Consider the following 15,227-nt stretch of genomic DNA (forward strand, 5'->3'; position numbering starts at 1 on the left):
AAATTGCAATGGTTTTAGCCATGTGCCAGAAATGAGGATGAAAACCAAATATAATTTACTTATAAATCGTGTCACGCCTTGCAATCTATACTCCACTTAACACTAAATTTGTACATATCTGTAACAACTTCATTTCTAATCAGTTGATCATCGTGTTCACTTCTTTAATTTCCCCTGATAGATTTGTATGGTAATATTCTTGTTTTCTTAGAATCTACGGGTCATTGATCTTTTTAAAAATATATTTTTTTGTTGACATATAATAAATCACTCATACCTTAAGTGTACTCTTTTCCCTAACACATCCTGAAACTCTTAGCACAATCAAGATAATGAACATCAAAAATTTTGCTGTTCCTTCCCATCCCTAGGCAATCACTGATCTGCTTCCTGTACTATAGATACCTTTGCGTTCTGTAGCATTGATTGCAAAAGCAGACAAAAACGCAACCTGAAGTTGAGAACTACGCTTTTTTTGGCAGACAAAATTGAGGCCTTAAGTCTGGAGGTAGCCTCTTAGATGATTCTGAGGGACCGCTCCAAAGAGATGAGGAAGGAGCCGGGATATATAGGACTTTTGCAATAAAATCCATCCAGGTAGTCAGAATATCAAAAGATTACTTTTTTTTTTTCCTTTTCATTTTACGGCCACACCTGCAGCTATACCACAGCCATGGCAACATCAGATCCGAGCCACATTTGCAACCTATGCTACAACTTGCTGCAACACCAGATCCTTAACCCAGTGAGGCCAGGGATTGAACCTATTCTCACAGAGACAGTGTCAGGTTGTTAACCTCCCGAGCCCACAGTGGGAACTCTAAAAGGTTACTGTTAATTTCTATCTAAAACCAACCTTTTCCCCATCCTGCATCTCCCCTCTGGTGTAGGTTAGGGACGACTGCAGTGTGGATACTGGCTTGATGGCCCCAACATCCTTTTACTGATGTGGTAGGCAACGTTTTCCACACTCAGTAGAATTTTATATAGACAACTTGAATGTTGTCGAGTGTATCAGTGGTTCATTTTTTGTTGTTGCTTGAGTAGTCCATTTTTGTATATACCACAGTACAGTTATCCAGTCACCTGTTGGTGAACAGTTGGGTTGTTTCTAGTTCTTACCTCTTACAAACTGTGAACCAGAGTACAAGTATAAGTCTTCATATAGACATTTGGTAGGGGTTTTTTTTGGGGGGGAGGTTGTCTTTTTAGGGCTGCATATGGAAGTTCCCAGGCCAGGGGTCTAATCGGAGCTATAGCTGCTGGCCTACGCCATAGCCACAGCAGTGCCAGATCTGAGCCACTCTGTGACCTACACCACAGCTCATGGCAACACCGGATCCCCAACCCACTGAGTGAGGCCAGGGATCGAACCGCAACCTCATGGTTCCTAGTCATATTCTTTTCCAATCTGCCACGATGGGAACTCTGGACATTATTTTCATTTCTCTTGTATGAACATTAGGAGTGGAATTGGGGGATTGTGTGGTTGGTGGATGTTTTTTCCTTTATAAGGAACTACCATGCTCATTTCCCAAGTGGTTATAACATTTTACGTTCCCATGAACAGGCTATTAGAGTTCCAATTCTTCCACATCCCTATCAACACTTGGTATAATTATTCCGTAATTTTAGCTGATACAGTAAAAGTATGGAGGTATCTTACTGTGGTTTAAATTTGCGTTTCCCAAATATGATAATGCTGAACATCTTCTTTACATGTGTTTATTTGCTGTTTGAATATCTCTGGTGAAGTGTCATATCCTGTGCCCCCTTTAAAAACTTGGGTTGTATGTTTTATTATTGAGTTTCTAAAGTTTTATATATATTCTGAATAAAAGTCCTTCATCAGATATATGATTTGGAGATTTTTTTCCCCTAAGAAATAGCTCATCTTCTCTTTTTCCATTGTATAAAAAAAGTGCAGTTTAGAAATTTCATCTTTTATGGACTGTGTTTTTAGTGTACTAAAAAGTCATAATCCACAGTCTCAAAGATTTTCTCCTGTGTTTTATATAGAAGTTTTAGTTTTAGGTTTTACGTTTTATCTACGGTCCTTTTTTTAAAAAAATGAGTGTTGCAAGAGTAGTTATGTTAAGAGAGGTTTGAGGATTCTTAGATGTTAAATTGCCATCAAGTTGACTTTTTCTTATATACATCAGTACTTTTTTTTTACATGAAGATCTCTTGATTCATAATTTTGTCATCTAGTCAATATGAATAGTCTTCTTGTCACTGTAGATGGATATTCTTCCTATGTATCTTTGTCCATGTTATTGGTGAAAATTGTCCACAGGATAGTTTCTGAAAGTGTAGCTCTCTTCACACCATCATCATTATTAGCATCCTTGGGATGTAATTAATTATATACACATTCTTACACATATGATAGCATGCTGAGTATTTATCTAATGTGGTTCTTTTGGTTGCAGATGGGTCCTCTTCACAACTTATTTCAAGGAAAGATGGTATATTGTAGGTGTATATTTGAAGCAGCTAAATGGTTACAGTTACTTCGGGAGGAGGTGGCAGATCCAGAAACCTTAATTTCCAGTCCAGTCTCACTTACTTCTGCATATCAATTTCTGAATCTGTAAAATCAGGATACTATATCATAAAGCTATTATGCAGAAATAATATGATAAATGTGAAGGTTATTGATGCATTTTATGGAACTATATACATACTGGGTGGCAGTTGATACATGTATAAAATCACATCTCTGCATGTGGTACTTATTTGTAATTGACAAATGTAAAACCAGTGATAAAATGATTTTTATGATGATAGGAATTCCTTGACTTTGAATGCTTTTTGCATTATATACTATTTTTTATTGTCTTCAGCTCCCATGCTTCACTTCTCAATGTTTTTAGCTGTTAATGGTTTCTTGGTAGAATTCACCACCTCCTGCTTTACTTCCACCCTTAAAAGAAAGCCAAAACAAACAAAAACACCCCTAATGTTGATAGACCTCATTAAAATGAAGGGAAATAGTATGAGGATTAGTTGTGTCTTTCCCTCCATTCATTAATAATAGTTTTTAATTATGTTACATTAGTTCCAGAGATGAACATTCTCTTTGTTCATTAAAGTACTACTTAATAACTTCTCATATACACAGAGACTTATTTTGACAAGTACACACCATTTCTTGAACACTTAACACCATAGCCATGAAATAGAATATGGTTTTTATGTACTTTGGGTTTATGAAGAAATGTTATACATATGCAGAGAAAATGATTTTTTTTCTATTCTAAACTGTTAAATTAATAGATCTTCGTTAGATATATACTGCCTGAAAAAGCAGGCATGGAATTGATAGGGAAATGTTATCCTTCTGTCATGTTTGGATTCTATATGTGTAAGCTTATCATGCCAGTTGTCTCAATCCTATTAAACTGAACAGTATTTGTTTATTAAATAGAAAGTCTCCTTAGAGTCACTATCTTTGGACTGTTCATGTCACTATGGATTAAAACTCTTCTTCATAGTTAGGTGTTACAAACTATAAATAATATGCTTACCAAGCATATGGCAGTTTAATTTTGTCACGTGTTGGTTGTTGGAATTTTACAGTATTGCTCAGCTCTATGAAATTATTATTGATGTGAATTATAAAAGACTGATTTCATTTCTCAGTGGTTTTATTTTTCAGAATCTCTGTGAACATTTGAATTTACTAAAAGTTTTTAGCTGATTCTAAAATTTTCCTCCTTATTTTTCTTATATGCGTCTTAAAGGCTGGTTTTAAGGGGTGTGGCAGGAGGTTCTGGACTCGATGAGTTTCCACCGAAATGTCGGAGAAGTCAGGCCAGAGCACAAAAGCAAAGGATGGGAAAAAGTATGCGACCCTCAGTTTATTTAATACTTACAAGGGTAAATCATTAGAAACTCAGAAAACTACAGGTGAGTAAAATTGGGTGGTATTTATGGGGTTTTTTGGTTATAATGGTTTTTATTTATTTATTTACTTACTTACTTAATTATTTTGGCTGGGCCTATGGTATGCAGAAGTTCCCAGGCCAGAGATCCAACCTGCACCACAGCAGCAACGAGCCACAGCAGTGATAGCACTGATTCTTAACCCTCTGAGCCACCAGGGAATGCCTATGGTTTTATTACTGTAAATGGCACACTAGAGCTATTGCTATTAGGAACTAGAGCAAACCTATGTCAGTGCAGCCCTATTTACATTGGGCTTTTTATGTACATACACATCTTTTAAGGGATATGAATTAATATTTTAAAATTGAAAGTTTATAAATATATTTTAAAATGTGTTTGTTACGGCGTTCTCTTGTGGCACAGAGGGTTAAGCACCCCATGTTGTCACTATAGCAGCTTATGTTGCTCCTGTGGCATAGGGTTTGATCCCTGGCCCAGGAGTAGAAATAAAAAGTGGCCAAAAAGTTAAAAAATAAAATGTTTATTTTTTTCCTGTTTGTTAGCAGCAGAAAGTAGAACTACGTTGTTCCAGAGGGGAAACTTGGTCAATAAGATTAATAGGCATGAAGCTATCTATATATTAATGAATTTATCTTAGCACTTTTAGTTAGAGGATAGATTCCTATGGTTTTTTGTTTTATTTTTTTTATACCTTGAACCCATTGTTTACAGTGAAGAGTGAAAACTGGACCATGTACACATGCTAATGCATGGTGCATTAACAATGTTCATTGGAGTTCCTGTTGTGGCTCAACAGTAATGAACCCAACTACAATCTGTGAGGATATGGGTTTGATCCCTGGCCTCTCTCACTGGGTTAAAGATCTGGTATTTCCATGAGCTGTGGTGTAGGTTGCAATTGTATCTTGGATCTTGTATGGCTGTGTCTGTGGCTGGTAGCTGTAGCTCCAATTCAAGACCTAGCCTGGGAACTTCCACATGCCACGTGTGTGGCTCTAAAAAGCAAAAAAAAAAAAAAAAAAAAATGTTCATTAACATAAAGGCAGCATGTTTATTCTTTAACATGAGAAGTTTTTTTAATAATTCAATTAGTTTTATTTTTTATTATAGTTGATTTACAATGTTGTGTTAATTGCTCCTTTAGAGCATAGTGACTCAGTCATACAGATATATATTCTTTTTCTCATACTGTCTTCCATCATATTCTACCCCAAGAGATTGGACATAGTTCCCTGTGTTGTACAGTAGGACCCCATTGTAACAGGCAAAGTTTTGAGTTTAAAATAGATTCCCTGAAAAAATTATAAAACATTGTTAGTGTTTTCTTTTTCATAGTTTATAGGTTTGCTTGAATTGTTAGTATTTTTTACAGCATCTGTTCAATGGCTTGATAGTTTTTTTTAAATATAATTTCTACATTGTGTTATGTTGCAGGTGTGTGTCTTAGTTTTTAAAATTTTATCTTAAAATATTCAGAAATAATAATTCAAGATCCCATTATTTCCTATTGTCTTTCTATTTAGTTTTAAGAATAAAATAGTTACTAAGAAAGTTGATGTTATTGATCTTTAGTTGCAGCTCGACATGGATTACAGAGTCTTGGAAAAGTTGGTATTTCACGGCGTATGCCTCCGCCTGCTAACCTCCCAAGTCTCAAAGCAGAAAACAAAGGCAATGATCCTAATGTGAACATTGTACCTAAAGATGGCACAGGATGGGCATCAAAACAAGAGCAGCATGAAGAAGAAAAGTGAGTCAAAGTATACTAAACAATGAAACCATTCCAATTTCTTTGTGGGAACTTAGGTTTGAGTTCCTTGTATGTGCTAGGTGTTGTGCTATGTATATTACATGTCTCATGCCCTTTAAAGTCGTTTATATAGTCAACGTTTGTGCAATTTTTCCTGTGAGTGGGTTCAGTGACTATTTTCATGTGTCAGGGTAGAACAGATGACAGAATTGCTAATCATAGCTTTCCTTGTATCATTTACTGTGTCAGATTCCTCCTTCCTCTTCCATCCTCACCAATCATTTTCTTTCTAAAATGATTTGAGTTGATTCTGTTAAATTATTTCCATGAAATTAAGAATTTCTGTCTGCCCGATTCATTGAAAGTATGCCTGATACATATCATAGGTACTCAAGTAATATTTGAATGAATAAAGAATTAGTAGGAAAGTTTGATGGAATTAGTAATGTCCTTCTTAATCATTCATTCAGTAAAAACTTAGCATTCTGTATCAAGAATTATTCAAGACTCTTGGTTTATTGAATGAACAAAACCAAGTAGTAGTAGTTTGTTTTTGGTTTTGGTTTTTTTAGGTTTTGGGGGGTTTTTTTGAGGGTTTTTCTTTGACCACACCTACAACATTCGGAAATCAAGGCTGTGCCACAGCAGTAACAATGCTGGATCCTTAGCTCACTGTGCTACCAGGGAATTCCTAAATAGTAGTTTTTTTTGTTTTTTGGTTTTTTTTGTTTGTTTTTTTTTTGGTCTTTTTGCTATTTCTTTGGGCCGCTTCCGCGGCATATGGAGGTTCCCAGGCTAGGGGTCTAATTGGAGCTGTAGCAACCGGCCTACGCCAGAGCCACAGCAATGCAGGATCCGAGCCGCGTCTGAAACCTACACCACAGCTCACGGCAATGCCGGATCGTTAACCTCCTGAGCAAGGGCAGGGACCGAACCCGCACCCTCATGGTTCCTAGTCGGATTCGTTAACCACTGCGCCACGACGGGAACTCCAGTTTTTTTTTTAAATAAGACAAGCATATGAGTACTTGCCTACATCTATCACTAAATTTTTATATTCTGGTTTGGGGAGCTTTATATAATAAATATGACTACTTTGTAAAGCTTGTTAAAGACTTATTGTTCTCTACTTCTTATTCACAGAATTATTTTGTAGTAGCAAGTTAGTTTCAGGTCTGAGTCTACCAGAAATATATTGCACTTTTTAAGTCTATTAACTACCTTTTTCATTTTTAAGACTTAACTGATTACAAGTATTGTATAAAATTATAGACTCTTTTAAAACAGCTTTTACTCAGGGGGATGCATCAGGCAGGTTGCTTTTACCTCTTTTAAATAACAGTAATGTGTACAGTGGTGAACCTGTTGACTGCCAAATGGAGAGCTTCCTTAGCATTAGCGCCTGGCTAATCCCACCAATCCAGACTGTATGTATGCCTGTAATGTTATTTCTAACTATAAATATTCATTTTTTCTTTTCCTTTTTTTTTCTTTTTTTGGCCACACGGCATGCAGAAGTCCCCAGGCCAGAGTTATGATCCCATGCCACAGCAGCGACCTGAGTGCTTCAGTGACAACCTGCTGAGCCACAAGAGAACTTCTCATGTTCACTTTTTGTTAGCTTTATTCATTAATGAGTGTTTCTTTTCTTTCTTTCCTTCCCTCCCTCCCTCCTTCCCTCCCTCCCTCCTTCCTTCCCCTCTCCTCCTTTTCTTTTCTTTCTCCCTCCCTCCCTCTCTTTGTTTCTTTCTTTCTTCAAAATTAAGAATAGATCTGTCATCTCCACAGGTTATTCAAGGGTAGAAATGAAAGGGGATAAAATAGCTTACTTCATTTAAAGGAATGTTGCAGAGGGAAAATATTGTGTGGGGGTGTGCAACTATTAGTAAATGTGTAGCCAAAATAACTTGTATGCAAATTTAACATGCAATATTTTATTGTATGTAAACATATAATATCTGAAATAATGGATTCATATTTTTTTTAAGAGCACCAGAAGTTCCACCAGCACAACCAAAACCTGGGGTTACAGCTCCCCCAGAAGTAGCACCTGCTCCCAAATCATGGGCCAGTAACAAGCAAGGTGGGCAAGGAGATGGTAAGTGGACCTTAGCCTGGGGAAACTGGTTAGGTTTGACAGTTACTGAACAGCCATGCAGGAGATAAGGGGTGGATTATGGTGTTCTGGAGAGGGTAGAGAATATTGTCAAAAGATACAATCAGGCCTTAAAAAAATGGTCTTTTAAAAAGTCCCTTGGGCTAGTTAAATTTTAGTGTTATAGGCCATGTATGAGCGAGTAATAGGGAATAAAGAAGTCTTTAAGATACCCTCCACCCCAGTTATTTTGTCTTTACCCTAGATGACTAGACGAAACCTTGTGCCTTAAGGTGTGAGACACACAAGTACCAATACATTTGCCAGTTGCTTGAAATCATATTCATCTCCATCTGTGCCCCAAACCTCTTCTGTTTGAAACACAAAGCTTAAGATTTCCATGGTAGAGGAAAGTTAGAGAGTAGCCATAAAGCACAGTAGCTGTAATACTTCCCTCCCACATAGGATTGATGGTCACCCCAACAAAGTTTAATTTTCCCACTTGTAAAACATATCTATAAAGCATTGTATGGAAAAACCCATCTCAAGTTCCTCAAGCTAATAAAATCAGCTCTTTTAATTTATGGAAGTATAAAAATAAATAGGCACGTAGGTAGATAGGTGAATGAGTGAATAGTGAGGTGCAGTCAGTATCTCAGCAGTAAATTAAATGAAAGCATTTTAGCCTCACATGATACTTGTAGTGTTGATTCATAAATTCTATTTTAGTAATACTGCTTGAACTGTTCTTAGAGTTATTTATTAGCAAAGGAATTCGACTTGTATTAAAAGTGAAAGGAGTCATAATAAAAGAGAAACAGAAACGAAGTTCTCCTCACTTGCCTCATCATCTTTAATGAGTCCTCTGGAACAGTGTCTGACAGATTGCTTTCTTAGATTTGTATCTCCTCATGGCTGTTGATTAACTTTCCAAGGGATTTTAATTCTAGGTAAATTTAAAAGTTTTACAGATATGAACAGTCATCATTGAAATGCGCAATAAGTTATCCAAAAAAGACAGCTCTATCCTGGGAGGGTTTTTGAATTATCCTCAGTATAAAATTTACATGTAATTTTTTTTTTTTTTAATTTATAGGAATCCAGGTGAATAGTCATTTTCAGCAAGAATTTCCCAGCCTGCAGGCAGCTGGGGATCAGGAAAAAAAAGAAAAAGAAGCAAATGATGACAACTATGGGCCTGGACCCAGTTTACGCCCACCAAGTAAGAATACTTTCTATTTAATAAAATACAGAATGAGATCATATTTGTGTAATATAACCTTCTCTGTCTGCTATTGTATGTATGATGACTCACCTAGTTTGAAAAGGCAGATGATAACTATGGTTGCTTGCCATTCAACTGTGGTTTTTACTTGTAGAGCATTAGTTTAACTTGAGAACTTAATGGAAGTATAAGTCTTAGGTCTCATATCCAACCTATTGAATCAAAAGTGAGCATTTTCACAAGATGCCTAGGTAACTTGTTTGTGCAGCAATATTTGGTCATTTTTACAATAATAACATTTTTGAGCAAGCATCCCCCAATATGCAAATGTTTATTTATAAATTATACCCGTTTCTTTTTTCTTTTTTTGATTGTATCCGTGGCATGTGGAAGTTCCTGGGCCAGGAGTTGAACGCTTGCCATGGCAGTGACAATGCCAGATCCTTAACCTGCTGTGCCACCAGAGAACTCCCATTTCCTAGGCTGCTAATATTCAGGGATCCCTTGCTTTCTAAACTCAAACCAAAGAACCAGATCAATTTGAATATTAGGAGATACTTGTATTATGTACATTATAAAGCAAAATTTATAAGTAGAAATATAAAATATTTGATTTTTAAATGTCTTATTAATTATGTTAAATTCAGAGTGTTGTTATCACATACCTCAAAGGATCTTGTGGGAGGGAGGTTCCTCTTTAGAGTAATGGTTACAAATCCATGTTTCTGACAACCTGATGTATTTTGTATTTTTTTTTTGGTTCATTTCTTGGCAAGTCTGGGTAAATCGTCTTTGTAATTTTTATTTAATTTTTATTTTTAATTGCTGTAATGTGATTGATGAATTTGTAATAGGAATAAATGTGTCAGCTCCACCGTATTCTTGTTTATTTTCACTACTTATCTATTGTTGCATAACATATTTGGCTGCTAAAAACACCCGGTGAACTGAATTAGACTTAGCATTTCATATAGTATCTGAGGGTCAGGAATCTGACAGCCGCTTATTTGGGGGTTCTAGCTCAGGAACTCAACAAAATTGCAGTCATCTGGTGATGACTTGACTAGGGCTGCTGTTTCAACTCACTTATGGTGGCTCATTTGTGTGGGGGCAGCTCAAAACATGGCTTCCTCAGAAAAAATTAGGAGAGGCAGACAGATATCTCAGACCCAAGGTGGAAACCACTACCCTTTTCATAGCCTATTCTCAGAGAAGACATGCTGATACGTCTGCCTTATTTTGCAGGTTACACAGACCAATCCAGGTACACTATTGAGAGGGGGACTGTACAAGGTGTTACCAAGAGATAGAGACCATTCAGGCTGAACAGGGTTTCCTTGTAAAACCATTTATTTATTTGGTTAAGTGTAGTTGAATCAGATAATGCAGTCATAAAATCTGTTCCCTTGGGCATGGGTAACTAGCAGTAGTAGACTGAAAATAAATGGTAAGTATCACTGTCAACCCTTCTGTGTTATAGAACTCCCTCCCCCCCCCCCCCTTCCTTCAGGACATCTCAGGTATAACAGTGATTTTAATCTCTGTATCAAAAGTTGGTGAGGCTTTATAAGGAAGCTCTAATATTTTCTTTCCCCAACCTCATTGTTTGCTTTTGCTAACACCCTCTGAAGTATATACTCTCTGCTTTAGAAGCCATTGCTCTTGACTACCTCGACAGCTTCAAAGCCTGGATTTTTAGTACAGCCTAGATTAAACTTTTACTCTTCCTTCACTCTGCTTACTTGCTTAAATTTTCTTGAAATATGCCTGTTTTTGTTTGACCCCGTTCCATTCCTACATTTTTTTTCTTATTATCTGTCTTCATACCAGATGTTGCTTGTTGGAGAGATGGTGGTAAATCTGTTGGTTCACCTTTAACATCTGACCAAGATGAAAAGCCTGGCCAGGATGAAAGCGCAGCCGGAACATCAGAGCAAAATGATATTCTTAAAGTGGTGGAAAAGAGAATAGCTTGTGGTCCCCCACAGGCTAAACTGAATGGACAACAGCCTGCCCTCGCTTCCCAATACAGAGCTATGATGCCTCCTTATGTGAGTATTGTCATATCAGCAGGTGGTTAAATAAGATGTTTTTGATCTGAACTTGAAGAATTGGAATGGGAAAAAGTTTTCATTAACATATAACTAAAAATTAACATTTTGTTTGATTATGAATTTAGGAATCAAATCACAGAAAGTATCAGCAGTACCTCTGTTTTTATCCTTAATAGACATCGTAGATATTTTCGGATTTCCCATCGTGGCTCAGTGGTTAAAGAATCCGACTAGGAACCATGAGGTTGCGGATTCGATCCCTGGCCTTGCTCAGTGGGTTAAGAATCCGGCGTTGCCGTTAGCTGTGATGTAGGTTGCAGACGTGGCTCTGATCCCACGTTGCTGTGGCTCTGGCGTAGGCCGGCAGCTGTAGCCCCAATCGGACCCCTAGCTTGGGAACCTCCATATGCCGCGGGAGCAGCCCTAGAAAAGACCAAAAAAAAAAAAAAAATAGACATCGTAGATATTTTCATATCACATTACATTGTTTTTAGGTATTGCAAATATCGTTTGTACTCAGCATTGCTTCAAAATAGTTATTAGTGTTACTTAGTGAAACATACATTATTCTATCACAAATTTTTTAAAAAAAATATTGTGGCAAAAATAGAATTTTAGTATAATTATTTGCCTTAATATAACTGTGTTTTTGATGATGCATTTAAAGACATACCTGCCTTAGTTATAAAGTTTTTATTAGCTTACCTTTTAATTTTTTTTTCAACTTATTATGGAATACTTTTTCTTTCAATTTTTTTTGGCCACTCTTGCAGCATGTGGAAGTTCCCTAGCCAGGGATCGAACCAGAGCCGCAGCAGTGACCCAAGCCACTACAGATCCTTAACCCACTTTGCCACAAGGGACTCCTGTTATGGATTTTTTTTTTTTTTTTTTTTTTGGTCTTTTTTTGCCTTTTCTAGGGCTGCTCCTGCGGCATATGGAGGTTCCCAGTCTAGGGGTCTAATCGAAGCTGTAGCTGCCGGCCTACACCAGAGCCACAGCAACGTGGGATCCGTGCTGTGTCTGCAACCTCCACCACTGCTCAGGGCAATGCCAGATCCTTAACCCCCTGAGCAAGGCCGTGGATCGAACCCACGACCTCATGGGTCCTAGTCGGATTCATTAACCACTGCGCCATAACGGGAACTCCTGGAATATTTTTAACATTTGCAAGAATACAAACCTGCTTCCTCCCATGTCTGCCATACATCTTTGACAGTATCGATTTGTGGTCCATCTTGTTTCACCTTTTTTCCACCACCTGGGATTACTAAACAAATTCTAGATGTGTCATCTCATCCATATATATTTTAGGTTGTATTTTTTTTTTTTGTCTTTTTTTTGTCTTTTTTTTTTTGTTGTTGTTGTTGCTGTTGCTATTTCTTGGGCCGCTCCCGCGGCATATGGAGGTTCCCAGGCTAGGGGTTGAATCGGAGCTGTAGCCACCGGCCTACTCCAGAGCCACAGCAACTCGGGATCCGAGCCGCGTCTGCAACCTACACCACAGCTCACGGCAACGCCGGATCGTTAACCCACTGAGCAAGGGCAGGGACCGAACCCGCACCCTCATGGTTCCTAGTCGGATTCGTTAACCACTGCGCCACGACGGGAACTCCTAGGTTGTATTTTAAAATATAAAAACTAGGGGGAAAATGCACATGGTATTATCATACCTAAAAAGAAAATTCTCTTTAAAATACCAAGTCAGTATTCCATTTTCATAACCTCTATTCTTGCAGAAGACCATTAATCTCAAAGGGAAGAACAATCTAGTTCATACATTTGTTTTTCTTAGGAGTTAACTCCTATATATTCAAGCTCTAACTACCCATGTTTTCTGTCGTGTTACTAAATTATCAAATATAATTACTTGTTAGATATTTTCTTTAAAAATTAGGGTTTATGGTAGAAATCACTCTTAGATGCTGATCTGACCTTGGATAACGATTCCCATCCAACTTCTTGTCTCCTAATAATTTTCACATTGTGCTTCCATTGGTCCCTAAATTTCCAGGTATAGGGGTCAGATGGGATAAGGGGAGGTGAGAGGGAGACCAGGTAAGCTTTGTTCCCAGTTTCATCAGTGAATTTATTCAAATAAAGTGTTTCAGTAATTAGCAAAAATGAAAACATTAAAACCATTATTTTATAATGAAGACTTATAGTTGTTTCTACAGTTAATTTTGTGGAAAATCCCTAAATCTTAAACACTTACTATCACACGAAATTAATGCCTATGCTTGAATAATCAGCAGAAGGGTATAAGGCAGCTTAACCTATGAACATTTGCCTCCAGTAGTGTATTTGCTAACTTCAGTGTAGAAGTGCGATGCAACCAAAAATTCTCCAGAGTATCTCTCAAACAAAAAGCTTCCCCAGTTGAGTTTTAGCTGCTGCTCTAACCCTACTTAGAAATGTCTTCTTTACACAGCAGGATCATATAAATATAACCTTTCTTCAAGTATAAAGTAATTTCCTCATCTAATAGTTATTTTTTAAGAGAGAAAGTAATCTAATTCAGGATATAAATTATGTATTTAATGTAAACAATTTCATATTTTTAAAGATATATATGATTTAATTTGGATATAAGCAAATAATAAATAGCCAAGCACTATTTGACATTTCTACCTGTCCAAATCATAGAATGAATCCCTTGGCATTATTATTTGTCTTCATAATCTATCTTACAGATTCTCCTAAATTCAGCTTCTCAAAGCCAACTTCCCATAGGGCATCATCTTTTTTGTTTTGTTTTGTTTTTGTCTTTTTAGGCTGCACGCACAGCATATGGAGGTTCCCAGGCCAGGGGTCTAATCAGAGCTGTTGCTGCTGGCCTACGCCAGAGCCACAGCAATGCCAGATCCGAGCTGTGTCTGCAATCTACACCACAGCTTACGGTAACACCAGATTCTTAACCCACTGAACGAGGCCAGGGGTTGAACCCACAACCTCATGGTTTCTAGTTGGATTCATTTCCACTGTGTCACGAGACGGGAACTCAGAGAGCATCATTTTTGGTCCACCTTTATGTAATTACTAACTGTGCAGTAACTTGACTCAAAATATGCCTGTGTCCTACCCATAGAAAATCTCCCAGTTAGCTCCCACCCACCTCCTTCAACTCCTTTAGGTTATGGGCTATCCTTTATTCTGAACTGAGTTCCTATTTACCAACAAGTCTGCTTTCACTTAATCTACTTTTGCATTAGAATGAGGTCTCACATTATTTCCTTTCACATATTTGAATTTGGTTAAGAAAACTTTGCAGTTTTCTGGGGTGCGGGCATGTTGTCCTTTTTAGTTTTTCATTTTAATACAGTCTTTTTAAAAAATGTAACTTTGGGTGTAATGGGATAACAAGTTCTTAATATGATGTGTCCTAGTGATTACCTTTATTTGTAATGACTTGGTGAAAGAGTAGTCTTAGAAATGGCTTGTTATCGAGGGTCATCTATATGTATCTATACCAGTAGGTAAAATTAGTTATTTATTTTAATTACTTCTGTAAATTATAATTTTAGGATTAGTGTGATCTTTTTTACAAAAAAAAAATAACTGAGTAGCTAAATTTATAAATTTTTGTTTCCTTTGTTCAGATGTTTCAGCAATATCCAAGGATGGCCTATCCTCCTCTTCATGGTCCCATGAGGTTTCCACCTTCTTTATCTGAAACAAACAAGTAAGAATATTAAGTGATTAAAGTTTGCAAGGTGTATATATGCGCCTTAAGATTTTCTGGAGGTTGAGTGTATAATGGTGTTATATTTCTGTCCTCAAGGTACAGTTGCCATTAACAAGTAACTGGCTGACCTTTATAAGACAGAACAGAAAATATTATATTCTTCTTTTTTTTTTTTTTTTGTCTTTTTGCTATTTCTTGGGCCGCTCCCGTGGCATATGGAGGTTCCCAGGCTAGGGGTCCAATCAGAGCTATAGCCACCGGCCTATGCCAGAGCCACCAGCAACGCGGGATCCGAGCCGCGTCTGCAACCTACACCACAGCTCACCGCAACGCCGGATCGTTAACCCACTGAGCAAGGGCAGGGACCGAACCCGCAACCTCATGGTTCCTAGTCGGATTCGTTAACCACTGTGCACCACGGGAACTCCTTTTTGTTTTTTGTTTGTTTTTTTTTTAAATATTCTTCTAAAACTTTAAATCAATTGACATAAAATGATGAAAACTGA

General features: G+C 37.3%; 1 protein-coding gene across 39 annotated transcripts in view; it reads left to right on the forward strand.

Moving 5' to 3' along the window:
- PRRC2C (proline rich coiled-coil 2C) overlaps window positions 1-15,227 on the forward strand; it is a 94,214-nt gene that overhangs the window by 15,632 nt on the left and 63,355 nt on the right. For 28 of the 39 annotated variants that reach the window (XM_005653740.4, XM_005653732.3, XM_005653742.4 and 25 more), the window contains exons 2-7: window positions 3,747-3,912; window positions 5,485-5,662; window positions 7,651-7,760; window positions 8,854-8,979; window positions 10,813-11,033; window positions 14,636-14,718. In XM_005653740.4, the coding sequence (XP_005653797.2) occupies window positions 3,801-3,912; window positions 5,485-5,662; window positions 7,651-7,760; window positions 8,854-8,979; window positions 10,813-11,033; window positions 14,636-14,718 (830 nt within the window). In that variant the 5' untranslated portion in view covers window positions 3,747-3,800. The remainder of the gene's footprint in view (window positions 1-3,746; window positions 3,913-5,484; window positions 5,663-7,650; window positions 7,761-8,853; window positions 8,980-10,812; window positions 11,034-14,635; window positions 14,719-15,227) is intronic. The other 11 variants (XM_005653735.3, XM_084977599.1, XM_005653738.3 and 8 more) reach the window with 3 other exon arrangements.

This window comes from Sus scrofa, chromosome 9 (assembly GCF_054392235.1).
Source record: "Sus scrofa isolate SSC_HxYL_T2T_F1_AM1 chromosome 9, Sscrofa_HxYL_maternal_Yorkshire_Landrace_v2.0, whole genome shotgun sequence".
NCBI classification, from domain to species: Eukaryota; Metazoa; Chordata; class Mammalia; order Artiodactyla; family Suidae; genus Sus; species Sus scrofa.